This window comes from Panthera tigris, chromosome B4 (genome assembly GCF_018350195.1).
Source record: "Panthera tigris isolate Pti1 chromosome B4, P.tigris_Pti1_mat1.1, whole genome shotgun sequence".
Classification (NCBI taxonomy): domain Eukaryota; kingdom Metazoa; phylum Chordata; class Mammalia; order Carnivora; family Felidae; genus Panthera; species Panthera tigris.
Window position 1 is genome coordinate 44,552,347 of NC_056666.1, and position 21,239 is coordinate 44,573,585.

The window sequence follows — 21,239 nt, forward strand, 5'->3', positions numbered from 1 at the left end:
CCTTCTGTAAACAACTTCTATAGGCACCAACAAATTAAGTCCCATTAGGTATGGAAGTAATAAAGGTAACACGTAATTGCCTTTTAATGGATGAAACTCTGGCTGCATGAAAGAACTTCTGCCATAGGATGTCCTACCATAACAATTCTTTATTATCTTAAAGTGAATAAAAAGACATACCCTTCTGGAAAAAAGAACAAAAACAAAACAAACAAACAAACAAAAAAACCACTCTCCATCCAGGCTTTGATATGTTTTATTGGAGCAAAATCTCAACAAAAAGTTGCTTTCATTTACAGAATTTAATATGTGTGAGGACTATCTAAACCACTTGGAGCCAAGTGAGAATAACCATTAAGCCTGTTTATGTATTTTCTTATTTTCAGTGGGCATACAAAACAAGAGTTTCACATTTATAAAAATCCCAATATTGTAAATGACAAACCCATCCCTTAATTAAATATAAAAACAGCTTTTAAAAAAACATACAACTTAGATTGGTTTAATCTTGAAATGTAATCCAATAAGACTAAAAACTAAACATTTCAGGTCCTGTACCAAGTAGTAAAATACTCGAAGGCCTTCAGGATCCCTAAAATTTAAAAAGGTAAAAGTTACTTTTTTGTTCCTAAAATGAAACATATCATTTTGTAAGTTAATTCCTAAAACAAAATAAAAAACAAAACAAAGGAATCCAGGAGAAAGGAAGGATTTGCTGCAACTAAAATGAACATACTGAATAATTTTCATTTCCTTTCTCTATCTTTTCTACAAAAAATATAAATTTTATTCACCAGTATTCATTTCATACTCAAGTATTTATTTTCTTATCAAAGTAAGAACTATACATAGCAAAAATGTATAAAGCAGATATAATTATAAAGATAGAAAAAATAATACTCATAATACTATAAAATGTCACTCCTTACAGAAAAACTATGAATATTTTGGCATTTCTCTATTTTCATAACTAAAAGCATTCCCTGGCCCTTTTTGATTACAAAAATTTTTTAAATGTTTATTTTTGAGAAAGAGAGAGAGAGAGAAGCAGAATGCGAGTGAGGGAGTGGCAGAGAGAGGGAGACACAGAATCTGAAGCAGGCTCCAGGCTCTGAGCTGTCAGCACAGGGCCCGACTTGGGGCCTCAATTCATGAGCCGGGAGATCATGACCTGAGCCAAAGTCAGATGCTTAACCGAATAAGCCACCCAGGGACCCCTGTTCCTTGTACCCTTTTTAACGTTGTTTTCCATTACATGAAAAATAATTCGCAAATGATTTCTAATTAACAATTCTCTTTTTGTTAAACAGTTGGATTTTTCCCCAATTATAAGTAAGACTCCAATGACCATTTTTATGACTAATAAAGCATTTTCATTATTTGACAGTATTTCCCTAAAATAGATGCTCAGAAATGGAATTACTAAGTCAAAGATGAATTTAAAATGCTGGCACCTTTTGATGCACAATTATCAAACTGCTTTCCAAAAAACACTGTACCAATTTAAAATCCCACTTAGGATATGAACGCCAGCCACATCCTCACCACTGTGGGGACATAAATGTGATAGTTTAAAAGTATCTGGTCGGTCTTTATTGTATCTAATAGTTACTATACATTCATTCCTTTCTCCTTTCCTCTAACATATATTTACCAAGCACCTATCCTGCACCAGGCACTGTGTTAACTTTGGAGATATAGCAAGGTTCTCATGGAGTTTATATTCAAGCCAGAAAAGCAAATAAATAAGTTATTACAATTTAGGGTGATAGGACAAAATACTAAGAAAACTTTTTGAGGGGTAAAGAGAGAAAAGTAACTCCAAGTAGAGAAATTTTTCAGACAAAAACAACAGTATGTCCTACAAAGGCCCAGAGGAAACAAACTTGGAAAGACAGAGGAAGCTAAAACCATCCTTAAGTTACAATGACTTTTTTCAAATTCTTTCAAATATTAAATTCAAAGATGAGGATGATGTGATAATGAATGATATAATCCAATAAGGATTTCTTTTAAACTCTGTAAAAAGATACCCAGACTTTTACCAAAAATAGCTATTACAACGTGGTCATTATTGTACACAGTTGTCAGATTAACATTCTTTTGATAATCACAAAAATACACTAACCACTTTGATAGCAAGTCTTTAATGACATAAAAGTTAGAATTACATCTGCATAATAAACTGATAGGATGCCACCGAAATAATCTTAAAAAACTGGCTATTGTTCTAAAATGAGCCTCTCTAATTAATTATGTCAATTTAGTCAAAATACTTTAACATACTCACTTTGACTGATTTACATCAATAAGAGAACCTATTTTTGATGTGGTAAAAGAAATGTGTTCATCTCCAATTACAATTTCAAGTTCCTGAAAAAAACAAAATAGATTCATGTAGTTAATATAAAACTCCATCTCAGAAGTGTCTGTATTCTTGTTACCTAGAGGTCCCGATTGTAGCTGCGAGTTTTCTAGCAGTCATAGAGGAGAAAAAAAAAAAAAAAAAGAAAAGAAAAAGGAAAAGGAACTTGACCTGTTAGACATAAACTATGTCTGTAAAATAAAAACCTCATCGAATGCTCAGGAGTCCCCAATATTAGGATCAACCAAGAATTGCTTTCCAGAGATCTCATAAAGAAAACACTATAAATATGAATGACACATGAACATTTCTTATGTCCGTAAAAACTAAAGAAATAACTTTGAAGCACAATGTTGTAAAAATAATAATATGGGTAAAAACCTATTTTTAATAAATAAATATAAGCACACTTAACCATTCTACCAGAAATGCAGAGTATTAACAGCACCACTTTGGGATCTACTGTGTATGAGGCCCTGCTGCTAGGGACTTTAAAACATACTCTGTAATCCCTAAAATACCCTTATCAGGGTATTTGACAAATGCAAAATACAAGATTCATAAAGCATAGGGAAAAACATCAACATTTACAACCACTAATAAGTGATAGTACTCATATTTGAATCCTGGGCTGTTAACACTGAAAGACTCACACTTGTTTGACTTCACAAAACATTTAAAATTAAGCACTACTAAAACAAATACAACATACTGTAGACATTCTCAGTGTGCCATAATTACTGGATAAGTTTTTCTCTATATTTTATCTGCAAATCTAAAACCAATGATTAAGAGGCTATGTCTGTAGTGATTTATCAGGTTAAATAACAAATGCCATTAAAGACAATCTCAGCTATATGTCTGATCAAAAGACCTAATTACACACAGTTTATGGCACACACAACATGGAGAATTACCTAAGGCTCTCAATCAATCATAAAATCTTTGACTTAAAGATCCAATGGATGATCTCTGGAACATGCTCAACCCTCCCCACTAACCAAAACATAAACACATCATCAAGTGGGTACATAAAATACTGGGTTCTCCCAGAGTCTAAAAGAGATAAAAGGTTTACTGCTGTTGTCTGTTTTTTAGTACAAATGTACCCATTGCATAAAGCAAACTGAGATTTAAATTTATTTTTTAAAAGTGTTTCAATGCATAAAATAAATACTGTTAACTATTACCTTTGCTTTCCTAAATAATGTTTCTTTAAACAGAAGAGCTAAGTGACTGCTATAGAATGTCAGCATCTATTCGATTTCTCCACATTTTCTTCTAGAAGAAAGTAATATAAAGTCAAAGAAGGTGACATAAAGTATAATTCTTAGGAACATAAAAAAGTGAAATTAAGTGTTTCTTTCTCCAGGAATTGTATCTCATGTCTTCAAGAGCTGAAAAGACCCAATCAAACTATCTTTTTACAGAGTGAAATGAAACCTTCAAAGTTCTTCACAAGCCCTCTGAGAAACATTAATTACTCTAAAGGGAATATGAGGCAAAAGCAATGGTCAGTTCGAACAAAGACACCAATCAAATCCCTCTCCTGGGCATAAGGATGCAGACAAGGGTTCTCAAAGTTATAAAAATGAAGAAAGTAAATTTTACAGTCAATAAGAATCCTGTCTTGAATTTAACAAACACTGTACTTATTCCTAATAGAAGTAATACACAATAGAAATTATTCATAACAGCGTGAAAACATCATAGCTTTAACTGGGGAGGCTAGAGAGAGGACTGGTCAGAAAGGGGTCTAAATCTTGAGCTACACATTGACTCCTTCACTACTCAGAGGTAGCACAGGAAATGAGCCTAAGTGAAACAAAATTAAACAGGATTTACCGGGTGCCTACTAAATGGAAAACCAAAGAACCAATGGTCTATTCTAAATAAATAAGGAGAAACGTAACAATTAATTATATTACCAACTTTTAAGACGTATGCATTTAAAGAACCACTAAACACCAACCTGTCGGCCAACTCTGTCAGGGGGAGGCCACAAAGCATCATCTTCTTTTGTAATTTCACTGTCGTCAATGATTCTCTTCAGTTCTTCCATTACACTCTTGTGTACATAAGCCTGAAAATAAGTTCCAGTAAAAATCTCATGTCTATTTCTTCCTCCAACTCAGAATGAAATAATCATACAATGTTACAAACACTAAATATTCAAAGGGAGTATCAGGGAAGAATCGAATGCTGATTCCAAAATTACAAGGTGAGAGAGAATCACTCATCCATAGGATTCTTCTTCATTCTCTTGCCCTTTCCTTGAATATACATTTGTCTCCAAATTAAAAAAAAAAAAAAAAAAAAAAAAGGTAATTTACACTAGCCTCCTTTTAAAACCCTGGATTCTGGACTTCATAACATGGGACTCAATTAGCTGAGTGGTTAATGGTGATAAGGGAAAATCTATAAGGTGAACAGAGGCAAATACAAGTAGACATCACAGCTACTGTTCTGAACTTTTTCTTATCCCTAACTTTTGAGCCTTTTATTTAAATTCACACTGTGTTTAGCACCTGGGTAGCTCAGGTCATGATCTCAGGAGTTCATGAGTTTGAACCCCGCATCAGGCTCTCTGCTGCTAGGGCAGAGCCCGCTTTGGATCCTCTTTCTCCCCCTCTCTCTCTGCTCCTCCCTTGCTTGGTTTCTTTATCTCTCTCTCTCTCTCTCTCTCCAATAAATGAATAAAAACTTAAAAAAATAAAATTCATACTGTGTTTAAATACTATCAATTAGTTTTAAATAGTGAATGTGACATAAAGACAAAATGAATTAAATCATATGTTCAAAGGTGGGTCTACAATTTATATTCAGATTGCTTCTTTTGATGTTACACATGCTACAGTTATATCTAATTTAAATAGAATCCCTTTTAAATCTATAAATGGCTTCTTTATAGTAATATAGCCTTAGATGTAGTTTTGTAAATTCAAAAAAGATCTGAAGAAAATGGTCTAAATGTAAAAAATTAGACATTCAAAAAGAACTTACCTCCTTTCTGATCATGACGTCATTTTTGTAATTGCTGTTGTTGGCATATCTAAGCTTTCCTGTGGGGAGTGGAAAAAAATTCAATCTATAACAGCAAAAACTGCTAAAAAAAAATAAAGAAAGAAAGAAATGACACTGTAAGCAATTTTGAAGGTAAAGACCATTTTATACTACCACTTTTTTTATTAAAAGTTTCTGCCTTTTTAGCATAAGATCAATGCTAGATCTGTATTTGCTGGTAAAAAAAAAAAAAGTTAGCTAAAGCTGAAGTTAGTCATTTTCAAATATTCCATACCTTCAACAGAATTTTTAAGTACTCAACATAATTTTTAAATATTTCATGCCGTTGGGGCACCTGGGAGGCTCTGTCAGTTAAGCGTCCGACTTCAGCTCAGGTCATGATCTCATGGTTCATGAGTTCGAGCCCCACGTCGGGCTCTGTGCTGACAGCTTGGAGCCAGGAGCCTGCTTCAGATTCTGTGTCTCCCTCTCTCTCTGCCCCAACCCCACTCATGCTCTGTCTCTCTCTCTCTCTCTCTTAAAAATAAATAAACGTTAAAAAATTTTTTTTCCAATAAATAAATAAATATTTCATGCCTTCAATATAATTGGAGGGCCTTTTTTTAAAGTTTATTTATTTATTGGGGGCGGGGGAGCACAAGCTGGGGAGGGGCCGAGAGAGAGAATCCCAAGCTGATAGCACAGAGCCCAATGTGGACTCAGTCCCACGAACCACGAGATCATGACCTGAGCCCAGATCAAGGGTCCGACACTTAACCAACTGAGGCACCCAGGCACCCTTTAGGAGAGTTACTTTTAAGGCTCATTTGCTTAAGCTATTATCATGAACTAGACAGGGAATCTGAAAAAGGAACTAACATTTCTTTTAAAGCCTATGTTTTATGTCTTCATTGGTCCTAAGTGATTTACCCAGAGCATTTAATCTAATCGGTACTTCATCTATTCATGGTTGAGAAAACAAGAGTTCAGTTATTTGCCCAGGGACACAAAGATTCGGATCTGGATCCACCTTCTTTCAATACTCACGCTTTCCCTACTACTCCAAAATGTTCTCTATACAATATGGCAATGCTAATATTTTAGCACTGTCACTAGGATGCATATGCTATGTAATGCTTCTAGATAAAAAGTAGGCCAGTTTGTTAGCTGACCTATAGTTAATTTTAATCCATCGTTGACTTTTGTACTCCCTGATGCATGCTTCGCCTTATGGCTGTAGTCAGTTGCTCAGGGACAGATGTAATATGGTCCTGATCTCTGATGTTACCCTAATGAGGTGATCCCCTCACTAATGAAGGAAGTATGTAGAATGGTGTGATGGCAGATTACTGGATGAGAACCACCGTCCTGGCATGAAATTTCCCTGATAGTATCAGACTGCTTAATTTACGTGACTGGCTAAACAGGATATAGGCAAGCTGAAAGCTGTTCACAGGCAAAGACACTAAGAAGATTATCACCTAAAAAAAGAATAGATGGAGTATTCAGGTAAATTTGGCTCCTTAGCTAAATTGAGAAGAGACATGGGGAGAACAAGGGAGAATAAAGTGATTACAGTTTCTAAATTGCATGGCTGTAGTTACCTTGAGGTCTTCCTTCAACGTCTGATTCTCTTCCTCTTTCCTAATATACGAGGCTTCTCTACTTTTTCTTTTTTTTTTTTAAAGTAGGCTCCACGCCCAGCGTAAAGCCCAACATGGGGTTTAAACTCACACGACCCTGAGATCAAGACCTAAGCTGTGATCAAGAGTCAAACACTTAACCGACCCACGCGCCCCTTCTCCACTCTTTCACTCCCACAGAACTTTGCCCAAAACATATCGCACCACTTAATATCCATGCTGTTTTATGGCTAGTTTCATGTCTGTGTCGCCCACCAAGACATAACTCCTTCATGGAAATTAAAGAGTCTTATTCATTACTGTATCCTCAATTTTTGTATTTACTTGTTGCCCAGCACATAACACGTATTCAAAGAAGGAAAAGCCTAGGTGGGTGGACTGCCCAGGTTGCCAGGAGAGTTCAGTATACGGGGCTGTCAAAAGATAGACTATGTTGCACCTACACGGCAGCAGACCGTTCACCCTTTGCTCATGCTATTTTCAGCAGTCTGAATGGTTTTCTCCCTCACAGGCCCAGAACATCCTATTCTCATTTAAAGACTCATTTGGGGCTCCTGGTGGCTCCATCAGTTAAGCATCCGACTTCGGCTCAGGTCATGATCTCTCAGTTTGTGGGTTCGAGACCCGCATGGGGCTCTGTGCTGACAACTCAGAGCCTGGAGCCTGCTTCGGATTCTGTGTCTCCCTCTCTCTCTGCCCCTCCCCTACTCGTCCCGTCTTTCTCTCGTTGTCTCTCTCAAAAATAAATAAATGTTAAAAAACTAAAAAAAAAAAAAAAAAAAGACTCATCTTGAAAGAGGGCTTCGGCTGCCTCCATTGTGATCTCAAACTTTTTAGTTAGGTTCCTCCTTCCAGCTTATCTCTCGGCTCCTGCAGAAGACCCTAAGGGCAAAGTATCTCCTAATGGGAACCAAAACTACCCCCTCAAGCAACAAGGACTGCCCCGAGCCAGCAAGACCTCAACTGGGATTGAAATCCAAGACAATGATCAATTTAAAATTCAAGGTCCACCTGCACACAACCCACCCACCTGTGCCCCACGTTTTCCTTACATAAACCTGGAAGTATTTTTGGCATTTTAGAGACGTATTTGAGAAGCTAGTCCGCTGTCTTCCGGTGCTGGCCTCTCTGAAATAAACTTTCTTGTTTCACCATCAGTAGATTCTCTACCTTTGGATGTGTCAACAATGAGCCTCCGATTTGGTCTGTTTGGGAACCCGGGAGACAAGTGCTCCTGTAGCCCTGCGCACCAGCTGCAATTTCAACTGTTACCTTCTCTAGGAAGCTTTCCTTGACGCCTCCTACACGTAGCCCTAACCATCCCCCTCTTTTGTATTCTTAACACATCCTATGGCAAACAACTGTATTTAAGCACCCTAAACACATCATTACATTCATTTTTCTACACTGAGGAGCTCCCCTCTTTAGAGCAGGTCCTTTTCCTACACACGTGGCTTGAGAGGCAGGGCCTGAATGAATACAATGGTTGAACGGGGAGTCCGAAAATTAACTGGTCACCGGAAGACCTTCAGCATCCCTTGGACCCCGGCACGATGGGATGTTCTTCAAAATGTTCAGGTATGACGTCAAGTACACGAGATGCCTTTTCAGGTCCCTTCCGGTGCGCTGGATGCAGGATTCTGCTTACCCCCAAGTTTTCAGTATCTGGCAGGGTTCGATTTTTCTGAATTAATTTACACAGATCAATTTTCTTTTCTTCACGGAACCAATGTACGCCTCTGATAGACTTTCGTTCGTGTGTATTTCGGCTCTAGTGGCCCCGGCCCCCACCGCAGGCTCGCCAGCCCACCGCGGACGGCTCAGCCCACCCCGCCCCCTCCGCGTCCTCTGCGCTCCGCTTCCCCCAGCCGCGCAGCGCGCTCGGCGGCGGCGCCGCTCCCCTGCTCACCGTCTGGCCGAAACTCGAACTCCAGGAACTCGTGTCCAAACTTGCCCTTGTGCCCTACGTAGTAGCGCAGGTAGAAATCACTGGCCATAGCCATTTTCGTCCCCCTGAAGCCTGCCCGAGGCCTGGCCGACGTGCCGCCCGGCGCCTGGTAGTGACGTCATCGCCCAGGGTAAAAGCGTCGCGGCGGGCGTGCCTTTCTGGTCCCCGGTGACCGGAGGAAAGCGGGAAGGCGGGTTCCCCCGGGAGAGACTCGGAGGCGCTGGGGAGACCTGAACTTGGTTTCGCAAGGTTGGAAGAACATTTTTTTCCCCCCAAAATTAAGTAGATCGTGTGCTACAAGCAAAACACAGAAGTGTGAAAATGTCATAGTATTTTTTTATGGGCTGAGAATTCAGGTTTGCAAGTCGCTTTTACTTTTTGGGTCTCTAATTCTCGCAGCACCCTGCCCTCACGAGGGGGGGGGGGGGTGTGACGTGAATTCGCCTTTCACTGGTGGAGTGAGGAAAGATAAAGCCAGAATCCGAATGGTTGACCTGGACTACAACCCTTTCCTGCAGTTAGATTCCTAACCGGAGATTTCCCCCTTTGCACCACGGTTGCTAGCTAGCTGACAGCTAGAAGCCTATCAAACAAGAGGTATGAAATTTGAAAGACACATTGAAACTAAAGATCCCTGAAGTCACGGTATAAAAGAGTTCCTTTTAATAGTAAAACGTGTACCATTCAGCAAGGGTTAATCTTCAGTAGCCTGTGGAGTTTTGGCAATTTGACTGAAGATCAAATGGTTTAGCCCACGTTTCTTACCAGAAAAGAATTACATTGGGGAGGGGAAAGAATGCTCCAGTGTGGAATGGGTTTTGAAGGAGGTGGAAAGACAAGGGGAACGTTTACGGAGTCTACTTTTCAAATATTGATCACCCTGTTTTTACCAACCGAGTAATTCTGCTGGGTGACCTTTAACCCTCAGCAGTATTTAAAATAAAGAGTGGCAGTCAGAAGACCTGCGATTCATTCCCATCACTTATGCTCTACTAACCTTGGTTACTTAGTCACTGTCCACACCTGTTTGTTCACCAACTGAATGAATATCCTATGATCAACTTTGTCAATCTTTGTTGAGAAGATCAAATGAGATAATACATATATAATAAGCTTTAAAATTTATGAAAACAAGGGTGCCTGCGTGGCTCAGTGGGTTAAGCATTGGACTTCGGCTCAGGTCATGATCTCACAGTTCATGAGTTCGAGCCCCACGTCGGGCTCTGTGCTGACAGCTTGGAGCCAGGAGCCTGCTTCAGATTCTGTGTCTCCCTGTCTGTCCCTCACCCGCTTGTCTTCTCTCTCTCTCTCTCTCTCAAAAATAAATAAACAATAACTTTTTTTTAGTTTATAAAAACATACAGGCATTTCTTACGTGCCAGAAATGGACAGACACTGGTAATAATGATAGAGCCCTTTACAAGTTTAGTCTAGAAAAGAAAGCAAACATGTAGTCACGTATTAGCACAAGGAAGCAAATATTATAAGAATATTTTTAGCTCTTTTGAGGAAGATACAGTCACAGCTACAAAGGAGCTTTGGACTTGCCCGCTCCTGTTCCCAGCTCACTGCTGTTAGCTCTCTCCAAGGAACCAGTCATGAAGAAGCCGCACCACAGCCATGGCTTTTAAAGACACCATAAAGACACCCGTGGAACCAGAGGTTCTAATTCACTGAATTAGAATTATTATAACCAGACGCAACTTAAAATCTTTGGAGAAGGTATATGCTGACTTGATCAGAGATGCAAAGGGAAAGAATCTCAAAGTGAAAGGACCAGTTCAGATGCCTGCTAGATTCACCACAAGAAAAATTCCTTGTGGTGAAGGTTCTAAGACTCAGGATCATTTTCAGATGAGGATCTACAAGTGACTCATTGATTTGCACAGTCCTTTTGAGATTGTTAAACAAGATTACTTCCAAGAGTATTGAGCCAAGAGTTGAGGGTGAACTCACCACTGCAGATGCTTAAATCAATTTTTTTAATAACTTGATTATCAGTTGTTAAAAAAAAAAAAAAGAAAAGAAAGCAAATTTTTAAATGCTGGTAGTACAGCAGAAGAAGCAAGCCACTTTATTGGGGAATAGGGGAAATTGAAGAAAGGGAAGTATCAAGGAAGGCTGTGTAGATGTACGATATGAATTGGACCTTGTTGGGTAAGTTCAGTGTATGGTCAAAGGGAGGGAAAGCATTCAGGGCAGAAAATAGCCTGAACAAAGGCACAGTGGTATGAAAGTGCCTGATTCTGGAAAGCCAAACACTTCACTATAGTTAGAACATAAAGTTCAGGGGCGCCTGGGTGGCTCAGTCGGTTAAGCGTCCGACTTCAGCTCAGGTCACGATCTCGCAGTCCGTGAGTTTGAGCCCTGCGTCGGGCTCTGGGCTGATGGCCCAGAGCCTGGAGCCTGCTTCCGATTCTGTGTCTCCCTCTCTTTCTGCCCCTCCCCCATTCATGCTCAGTCTCTGTCTCAAAAATAAATAAACATTAAAAAAAATTATTAAAAAAAATTAAAAAAAAAAAGAACATAAAGTTCATACAAGTGGAATGACTAGAAAGGCAGACTGGGCCAGATTATGTTGAGTCTATATTAACACTTATATAACTGTCAATGTAGAAATCTATATTAACCATTGTATAAATGTTAATATAGAAAAGTTATTCAGTTCCTATTATTTGCTGCCATTATGGAAAATATACAAGAGACATAAAGCACTATCCCTTAACACTAAAGTGACTAACTGTTTTGGTTTGCCCAGGACTAAGGAGTTTCCTGCGATGTGGGACTTTTCAGCTGTAAAGCCTGCAAAGACCCAGGCAAACCGAGATCAGTTGTTCACTGTACTTACTACAAGAATAACCCATAGAAATCTGACCACGTATTCCATAGTATCTCTGAAAATATAGGCAATAATCCATTTGGGTTGTTTGTTTGTTTGTTTGTTTGTTTGTTGTGCCGGGAGCCTCATTCAATATATTTACATTCCCCAGTACATATCCATCAGATTTTTGGCTCACATGCCAATGTTCATCTTCATGCTTACGTAAGAGAGCTACCGGTTCCAGAACTATGACTATGCCAATAGTGCATGTGGAATGCGGTAGTAAGATCTTTATCTGTAGGCCAATTACTGTTTCTAATCCCCTAAAAAGACTTCTGTGCTAAAGACTAATCCTTTCTAACCCCTGTCGGTTTTTAAGGTGAAATGTGAAAATATATTCACTTAATCCTTTATATATGAAAAAGTAATCTCTTGTATCATTCTCTCTTGTATCATGATAAGCATTGCAAAGTGGTCTTCTTGGATGGTATACGAAGCAGATGTGGAAATGTTCTGAATGGCTTGTGAGCACTTGAAATGTGGCTAGTGAGAATAGGGAGTGATTTTTTTTCTTTGTAAAGGTTTCATGGGGGGTGCCTGGGTGGCTCGGTCAGTTAAGCGTCTGACTTCAGCTTAGGTCATGATCTCGCGGTCCGTGAGTTCGAGCCCCGCGTCGGGCTCTGTGCTGACTGCTCAGAGCCTGGAGCCTGTTTCGGATTCTGTGTCTCCCTCTCTGTCTCCCCCTCCCCTGTTCATGCTCTGTCTCTCTCTGTCTCAAAAATGAATAAACGTTAAAAAAAAATATATATATATATATACACATATATATATATATATATAAAATAAAGGTTTCATGGGTATGAATTTAAAATAATACTGAAATAGCCACATGCGTCTATTGGCTACCATGTTGGACAGTGAAGTTATAAAAGAACCATTTCATACACTTTTAGTTGGGCTGGAAATAGTGAAAATATTTTTCAAACATTGACAAATCTGAATCCCAGTTGCTGTAGGCTTCAAATTAGAGTATACTTACTAGTATCACCACAGTTCATTTATGAAAATAAATGTCTAGGGCGGCCTAAATGAAGCCAAGTAAAGAATTATTTCTGTCTTCGCTAATGTAACCTATCTGTGGTTAGCTTTAAAAGACCCTTCTGAAGCAGTTAAGAAATACACGTTTTATTTCCAACTCCAGTTGAAAATAAGGCTTCATGATTTAGTCAAATACACAATATTCACTGATAAAATAATGAATTTTAAGTTTAGTGTTTTCAGCTTCATGGTAATGAATCAAGTCAGAGGGCTATGGTCAGAGATGGTTATTTCTTAAGTGTTAATTTAGTCTTTTTTAAACGTTCTGATTTTCCCTGCATCTAAAACTCTTTCTTTTTTTGGTCTCGCAAATCTGGTTTATCCTCACACTTCTTTTGCCTTTTGCCTCACTATTTAAAATTATCAAGTTATTCCTACTTATAATTTTCAGAAATATGTTATGAATTTCGTGAGATAAACACTAGAGAGGACAGGTTTTTTGTTGTCCTTTTCTTTCTTTTCCTCTCGGCTGCTCTCCTCTCTTCTCCTCTCTTTTCTCTTCTCTTCCTTTCCTTTCTTTTCTTTTCATAATCAGTAGCTTTTGAATAGTTTACTTTTGTATTTACATAACAAAAGCTTCCAGGACTATCTCCTTCCATTAAATGGACCAGAGTAATAAATCAAGAATATTATATAATCTAAAACAGCAGTCTAAGGTAATTTAAAGTTTTTTTTTTTTACTGTCAGAATGAGATGGTCTATTTCAACCTTTATTCCATCCACCCACCTTTCTCTTCTCTCTTCTATAATACCTTCTCTATGGAATTTTAACATAATGTCATTTTAATCACTCAGTGGTATTGCTTTTTTAGTAAGAGAAACACTATCCTGCAGAAATACCAAAATTTTCACATCATTGTTTCTCAGATATGTTCATATATGGTGAACACTATTGCTACATTATTATGACATGATGATATATTTAATTCCATCATTCAAACTAATAATTTTTTCCAGTGTATGACAATATTATATGCTTCTAACACAAAGCACGACCGCTAACCCTTATTTTCAAAACAAGTAAAAACAGTCTCTAAATTAAGCTATACTTAAAAATCCCCAGTTTTCCATTGTACTTGCCCTATTTATTTGTTCAAATGAGATATGGTAAAGCAAAAATTTAATAAAAATTATTATATAAAGGTTAAGATTAAGAGGATTCTGTCCATTAGCTTACTTTTTCTTTAAAAATGGTGAAGAAATTATTCCATTTTAATAATAAAATACCTAAATCTACCGTGAAAAACACTAGTGTTCTGCCTAAGCATGATTTGAAACTATTGTTTCAGACTATTCTAAGTTAAACCACATTTTCAACTTTGAATTCGACACTGTATCCAGGTGGATGTTTGCTCAGTTCCTGGCTGTGTTAGAAGCTGTTTTGAACAATAAAGCATAAATTGGGAAAACGGGATCAAGGGAAGGAGGGAATCAAAACAATAATACAAAGGCTATCCCAGATTCAACATAATTGAATGGTAGATATTTTAATTCTCTTTTCCATTCATTAGCTCGGAAATACCATGACTGTCTGACCAGTCGAAATGCCAGAAATATAATCCTCCTTTTGGAAAGAGCCTGGCCAAGTGAGGAAAAGACCCAGTTTTCTTAGAATGAACAATTACTGAATCCAGTTTTCCAAACCTGTATCCAGAAAAACAAATAAAATTATGGGTCAAATTTTAAATAGCAATCATCTGATTGCTGATTTCCCTCCTACCAGAACATATTTTAACATGCAGTATGAAAGAGCAGCTCTCCCATTAATTATGCACCACTTTTCTCCTAACTTCAGTATGTCCCCATCCACTTGCCTATTTGCAGTTCCTCAAATAAATTATGCTTTTTTTTTTTCCTTGCCCCAGAGTTTTCACACATATAGTCCCTCTCCTGGATGGTTCCTCTCCTCACTTTTTGTCTGGGTTTAAATACCATCTCTTCAGGGAGGCCCTCATTTTATATCTCATTCTACTATCCTATACTTTTTCCTCATAGCGCTTAACCATAATTTATAATTATACCTACACAAATATATACATACAGTCTCTTTCCAGACTGTAATCAAAAGCCCTCTGTTTTATCCAACATCTAGAACAATGCCTGGCACAGTTGGCCCTAACACTCACCTTTTTAAAAACATTTGAATAAATACATGAGTATTTTGTAAATCTGACTTATGTGAACAGGCAAGAAACAACGAGATTCCATAGGACTTTATCATTTTGTGCCAAGCCACTCTATCTCCCTTCTCCCTATTGCAGCTTAACACCCATTTAAATCCTGAGGAATCATTGTGGTATTCCTACAGATGCAAGAATCATTATTCAGTTGAATGACTCATCATGACTCCATCAGGATTCCAACTTCTACAAAATTTTCAGCTGCCAGCTATGTTTCCTATGGCAGCCTTAGATGTCCCTCCAGAGCACCCAGAATATTCTTTAAAATCACAGATAACTTGTTCAGATAAATTGTCATCATCATGATATTTTCAGTATTTTTAAACAGTAGGAGGCTACTATCATCATCCAGAAGCTCACACAAAAACGATGACCTCATTATTTTAGTCATGTGAGACTTGTTTAAAAAAATGTTTTTAACATTTACTTATTTATTTGAAAGACAGAGAGAGACCGAGTGTGAGCAAGGGAGGGGGAGAGAAAGAGGGAGACACAGAATCTGAAGCAGGCTCCAGGCTCTGAGCTGTCAGCACGGAGGCCAATGCGGGACCCGAACCCACAAACCGTAAGATCACGACCTGAGCTGAAGTCAGACGCTTAACCAGCTAAGCCACCCAGGCGTCCCTGTATCATACCACCTTTATGCATGTCCTGCCTTGTAGTGTTACTGGCAGACTGAGGTTCTCCTTTTGGCTACAGCAGATTTTAAATGAAATAGATATGAGTAGGAAGGGAAAAAATAACGAAACTACCATTTATTGAGCACATATGTGCCAAATATTGTCCAAATATATATATTCTCATTCAGTCCTCACAACAACCCTGTGAGGTAGGTATTATCCCCATTTACACGTGAGGAATCAGTGTTCTGGCAATGTAGATTATCTCTTGAATTTTTCTGTTGACATTAATTTCCATTTATTTACCTTCATGCTCCCTATTATAGAGATCTGGGCAGCTATCTACTAGAAAATCCTATTTTTACCCAATAAATATTAATTTAATGAAGTTTCACAGTACATCAGTGAATGATTGAAAAGCAGAAACTACCATCCTTCTGTCTCAGATGACATAGTTTTCTAACCCTTTTAAAGACCTTCTGGACTACTAAGCATTCACATTTCCTACTTATTAAGTACATAGTACAGGTGACCCTTGAACAACACAGGGATTAAGTGCGCCGACACCTGCACAGTCAAAAATCTGTATATAACTTTGGACTCCAAAACTTAACTAGTAATAGCCTACAGTTGACCAGAAGCCTTACCAAAAACATAAATGGTCAATCAACACATATTTCGTATGTTCTATGTATTATATACTGTAATCTTACAATAAATAAACTAGAAAAAAGAAAATGTTAAAATCATAAGGAAGAGAAAATACATTTACAGTATTGCACTGCATTTATCAAGAAAAAAAATCCATGTGTAAGGGAACCCACACATTTCAAACCTATATTGTTCAAGGGTCAACTGTATATTCATTGCCAGCCTAATGGACTCTCTAGGCTCAGTTTCCCTAGTCTTATGGGGACCAGGAAGCTAGTCAGATGAACAATAGATGTTGAATGTTCTTAATCATGAAAGGACCCCTCCAGCTTCTAGTTAAAAGTATTTCCAGCAAAGTTCACTTGTCTCATAAGTAGATAAAAGGAGACCATCTTTCTCCTATCTGTACCCAAAGGGAAGCTCAGAAGTTTTCCTTCCTGGTCCTCCTCCAGTCCCGCAAGGATGGACCAGGATTGAAGAACTTTATCTCCTTCCTCCACCACCTCTTTGAAGGATGACCTTGGTCCACATCTATACTCCTTTTAATTCTCTTTCTCATCAACTTCTTTGTCAGCTTTCTATTCCCTCAGCTGACTGCAACTTCTCTGGGCCCTGTAATAAGTTAGGTAAAGGTATGCTTCAAGAGGAAACCAGCCTATGGTGGGAGGGCCAGCTTATGAGTGCAATGCCAGACAAACACTGGAGATTTCCAAGCCCTTCTTTGCAACGCTACTATCCACCACAGTCTACCCTGGATCTTCAGGACTGAGACAGCAGAGATGAAACTGTACTCCTCAGTCTCCATGGTAGACGGTGTGGAGAGCCTATTCTCGCATCACTTCAGGTATCCAGGGAAATGTGTAGGGGAAGGTCCTATTTCTCCCTTAATGCCCCGCTGGAAAGCCGTTTTCTGTCCTTGGAGGAGTTCTTTCCAATAGGATGTGATCACCCGTCAATGTTTCGTGCCCGAGGATCTTCAAAGGATGCTGTAGCTGTAGGAGAGGCTCTCCAGGCTGATACCTGCGACAGATGCATACAGCTCAGGCACCACCAGCTCGGGCACTTGCAACACAGCCTTGTCATTGGCAGATCGAGCGGCAGTTTCGAGGCGTGAGTGTAGCTCTTTGAGTGAAGGGCGGCTCTCCTCACTCCAGCGCCAGCAAGACTTCATAAGATTGTACCTGAAAGGGGAGCAAGAGAAACCGACTTCCTTGACAAGGCAAATATTTGAGGAACACATCTCTTCCAGTAAAACTTAACAACAACCACCACCCCGCGATTCTTTAATCTACTTCTCATTGTCCTCTCATATTCTTCCCAGGGAATAATATTCCTTTCTTTTCCTAATACTAAATCTCTTAACATCATCTTCTCATCAGGGCCCTTTTTATAATAGGAATGACTGGGGGCATCTGGGGGGCTCAGTCGGTTAAGCGTCTGACTCTTGGGTTTCCGCTCAGGTCATGATCTTGCGGTTCGTGGGTTGGAGCCCTGCATCAGGCTCCACGCTGACCATGCGGAGCCTGCTTGGGATTCTCTCTCTTTCTCCCTCTCTCTCTCTGCCCCTCCCCTGCTTGCTCTCTCAAAATAAATAAGTAAACTCCAAAAAAAAAAAAAAATTATAGTAGGAATGACTGAGGATTTCTCAAACTGGAATCGGTATGACAAAGCAGTTGTTTTCATTCTATTACCAAAAACTCTCACAAGTTAAGTGTTTCTCATCTTTAGATGTTACTGACTTGTAGCATGACAGGCCATGGCTATAGGGTGTCTCCCAGTAAAAGCTACACTAAGCCAGGAAAATAAGAAATAGAAGAAGAAGAATACAATAAGAATAATATGATTCATATTATTTTGAGTAATTAGCTAATTAGATATTTCCTTTCATTAACCCAGGCCATTTCCCTCTTTTATTATTTAGCTTCTCCAGGAAATTGCCTTAATCTAGATAAAAGTACTTACCACCTTAAGCTGTCTTCTCTTCAGCCCAGTTTACAAAGAATGAATAATGTCTGTTATCAGACACTTTTTTCATGTCTCATCCCTCTCAAGAACCTATAGTGGCTCCCATGTAAAGCTGACATCCTCCCTGCTAGCTTCTCTGCCTCAGAGACCTTGGCTAACTGAACCCTCTCCTCCAGCTAAGTCAGTGTCTTGCAATGCCTTAGATGTAGTTTTTAACACCCAACTCTGTCTTTGCTGGTGCTATGCCCAATTCCTCGAATACCCTCTATGGTCATCATTTCCTGCAGGTTTGTTTTAGGTCTCAATTCTTCTGTTCAACCTTCCCTTAAAAACCTCAGCCCACACTGCGTCTCCCACACTCCTCACTGTCGTACAATGTAAAAGATGCCAATTTAATAACACTGATAACATTTAGCAAGAACTTACTTATTTTATAAGGCATGGTAGTGGAACTTAACATGCATTGTTTTATTTTAGCCTCACAATAACATTGAGGTAGGATTATCATTATACGTATTTCAAGAAAAGTCAACAATGTTCAGTAAAGTAGCAGGACTAGGAGTGAACATGTGTCTTTTTGACTCTATGACCTGAGTCTGAACTTTTCATCATTCTTTTATATGGCCTCCCATTTTATGTTGATTTTCATATTGCTTTTAGATATCTCCTCATCCCAATACTAAATTCTTGAAGATCAGATACTTTATTGGTTCAGTGTCTCCCCCCGCCAATATAAAGGACAGCTTTTTACACATTAAAAAAGTCAACAAGAAAGTTTTCAACAATCATTCCAGTGTATCCAAGCAGTATTATTATACTATATATATATATGCATGTGTGTGAGTGTGTATGTGTGTGTGTGTATACATATATATATATAGTTATGATATTTAACACTTATAATCTGCTTGATACAGTCACTGTTCATTGATGTGAAACTCAGGTGATGGAAATTTACCCTTTCAACGCTGAAAAATTTATAAATGCCAATAATTTTATAAGAAATGTATATTAATATATTCTCCCCTGACTTCTTATAAATATTTTAACCTTTCCTTATATTCTTTAACAAGCCCTTTTTGTACTTCATTGGTTTTGAAACTCTGTGTGTAATTTTTAATTTTTCCATTTTCTGCCTCTGCATTGGCTCACCACCTGTCCCTTTCTGCTGACATTATTGGCTATTCCTCCCATCTTTCTAATTTCTTCCTACCCTCCTTCTTCTGGTTGACTTCTAATTTGATCAGAATTGGAAAAAAATAGATAGTCCATAGTTTTTAAAAGTTAAATGCTAATGAGAGCCAGTGAGTAACTAGGGGAATGGATTTTATGGCAGCCATATTAGAGCTGAGGCTGGCAGTCTCTGACTGATACTGACATTTAGACAGACAAAACACTACTATATTTGCGTTGGATTTGGTCCCCTCCTTACCTATTTTAGAAGGTTCTGAAAGAGCTAAACTTTATCTACTTAGAACCCTCATATAGTTCTCAGTAGTTGCTTCAACATTGTGTGTGTGTGTACACAGATATACACACACATATACACATATGTAAATATATATGACATATGAGCAGATGTATTTTACCGCATAGGTATGTCTAAGGCTGTATATTAGCACATAAAGGACAGATAGGGATCATCTGAGCCACTTTAGAAGGGCAAGATCGATGGGGATCAAAAAGGCATTGTAATGAGAGGAGAGTAGGTCCTAAAAGCCACTTACATGGTATGCGTGCAACTACTTGGTTTCTTCATAATTTTCCTTCTTTGGAGATGCTGCAGGATGCTGGTTGGAGGAACTTCAGGATATGGCGGTGCCCCTGTTGGCATGGAAAAAAAGGAGAGCAGCAAGGGAACCTTAGGTCCTCTAGAATACCAACTATAACATGACTCTTCATGCACCGGGGCTAATTGCCTGCAAAAGGTGGAGCCAAGGGGAAAATACCAGAGACAATATAAGTGTTCCCTGGTGATCAAGTAAGGACACAGCTTAGAGAGTCTGGGGGGTAGAAAAGGTGTTTGGGAGGAAAAAACCTGAAAATTTAGGATAATGTTGAGTCTTTACAAAAGTAACAAAGCAAAGTGAGAAATGAGACGTGCCCTCTACTCCCCAAGCACGGGAAAATACTGCATTTTCTCAATCAAATGGATTAATACATCTCAGGACAATACATTTATGTTTATACAAAATCACCCTTGGAATTATTCTTTGGACTTTAAAATATGCTTTGGAATTGGTAAAGTGTTAAGGAAAAGAAAGCAAAAAAAAAAAAAAAAGCTAAAAGGATGAGGGGGATTTCATGTCAGCCCAGTTAAAACCTGAGATTGTAGGGAAACCTCTCCTCATAGAATATGTCACCCCCCCACTCAAATAAACATACTTGGATATTTGCATCCAGGTACATACTACTTTAGGGACCCTCCTTACCTAGAGTCACCATCTCATAAAGCAGGATCCCAAAGGACCAGCTGTGAAAGAAACAAAGCCATTTACTTAGTTTCTATTTCTGCCTTTCCTAAAGAGAGCTCATTTCAACTCTCAGAAGTCTTCAAATAAGAACCCTATAAAGAAGACAATGAAGGGGAAATTAAGGGTGTCTGATAACATAAGCAACGTAATTAGAAAGCACTGCTGCTCAATCCCCTTCAAGTCTAATCTCTTTGTGGACTGGCTTTATGTCTCCTTTCTTCTACATTTCACATTAATGGATGTTTATTATTATTTGCTACACTGTGTGTATATTTATGGAAACACACAAACACATCTACGCAAACAAAAAGAAATGACACTGTGCATCCTTTTCATCCTTTCCATTTCTTCCTGCTGAAATTCTAACCTTTATTCTTAGCACAAATCCCAGTGAGGCTTTAATCATTTATCTACTATTTCCTCAATAGCTCTAACTGCCCAAACCTAGGAAACACATTAACAGAGCAAGCG

General features: G+C 38.5%; 2 protein-coding genes and 1 pseudogene across 3 annotated transcripts in view; 1 reads left to right on the forward strand and 2 right to left on the reverse strand.

Annotated features, from left to right (window-relative positions):
- Positions 1–240: 240 nt before the first annotated feature.
- MAGOHB (mago homolog B, exon junction complex subunit) lies at positions 241–9,073 on the reverse strand. Of its 2 annotated transcripts, none has more exons than XM_007076322.1 (5): positions 8,921–9,073; positions 5,369–5,427; positions 4,338–4,448; positions 2,291–2,373; positions 241–592 (listed from the first exon to the last, which is right to left on the reverse strand). In XM_007076322.1, the coding sequence occupies exons 1-5, from the start codon at positions 9,012–9,014 to the stop codon at positions 493–495; spliced, it is 447 nt and encodes a 148-aa protein (XP_007076384.1). In that variant the 5' UTR covers positions 9,015–9,073; the 3' UTR covers positions 241–492. The 2 variants fall into 2 exon arrangements, with proteins under 2 accessions (XP_007076384.1, XP_015390414.1); XM_015534928.2 differs by having other exon boundaries at positions 5,369–5,471; positions 8,921–8,991.
- A 1,506-nt stretch (positions 9,074–10,579) lies between these two features.
- Positions 10,580–10,931, forward strand: LOC107179074 (annotated as a pseudogene).
- Positions 10,932–15,836: 4,905 nt separating this feature from the next.
- The window catches only part of STYK1 (serine/threonine/tyrosine kinase 1), a 44,623-nt gene continuing 39,220 nt past the window's right edge, over positions 15,837–21,239 (reverse strand). Inside the window, exons 8-10 of the mRNA XM_007076332.3 lie at positions 20,727–20,767; positions 20,022–20,118; positions 15,837–17,510 (exon numbers count right to left, since the gene is read on the reverse strand). Of these exons, the coding sequence (XP_007076394.1) occupies positions 17,306–17,510; positions 20,022–20,118; positions 20,727–20,767 (343 nt within the window). The 3' untranslated portion in view covers positions 15,837–17,305. The remainder of the gene's footprint in view (positions 17,511–20,021; positions 20,119–20,726; positions 20,768–21,239) is intronic.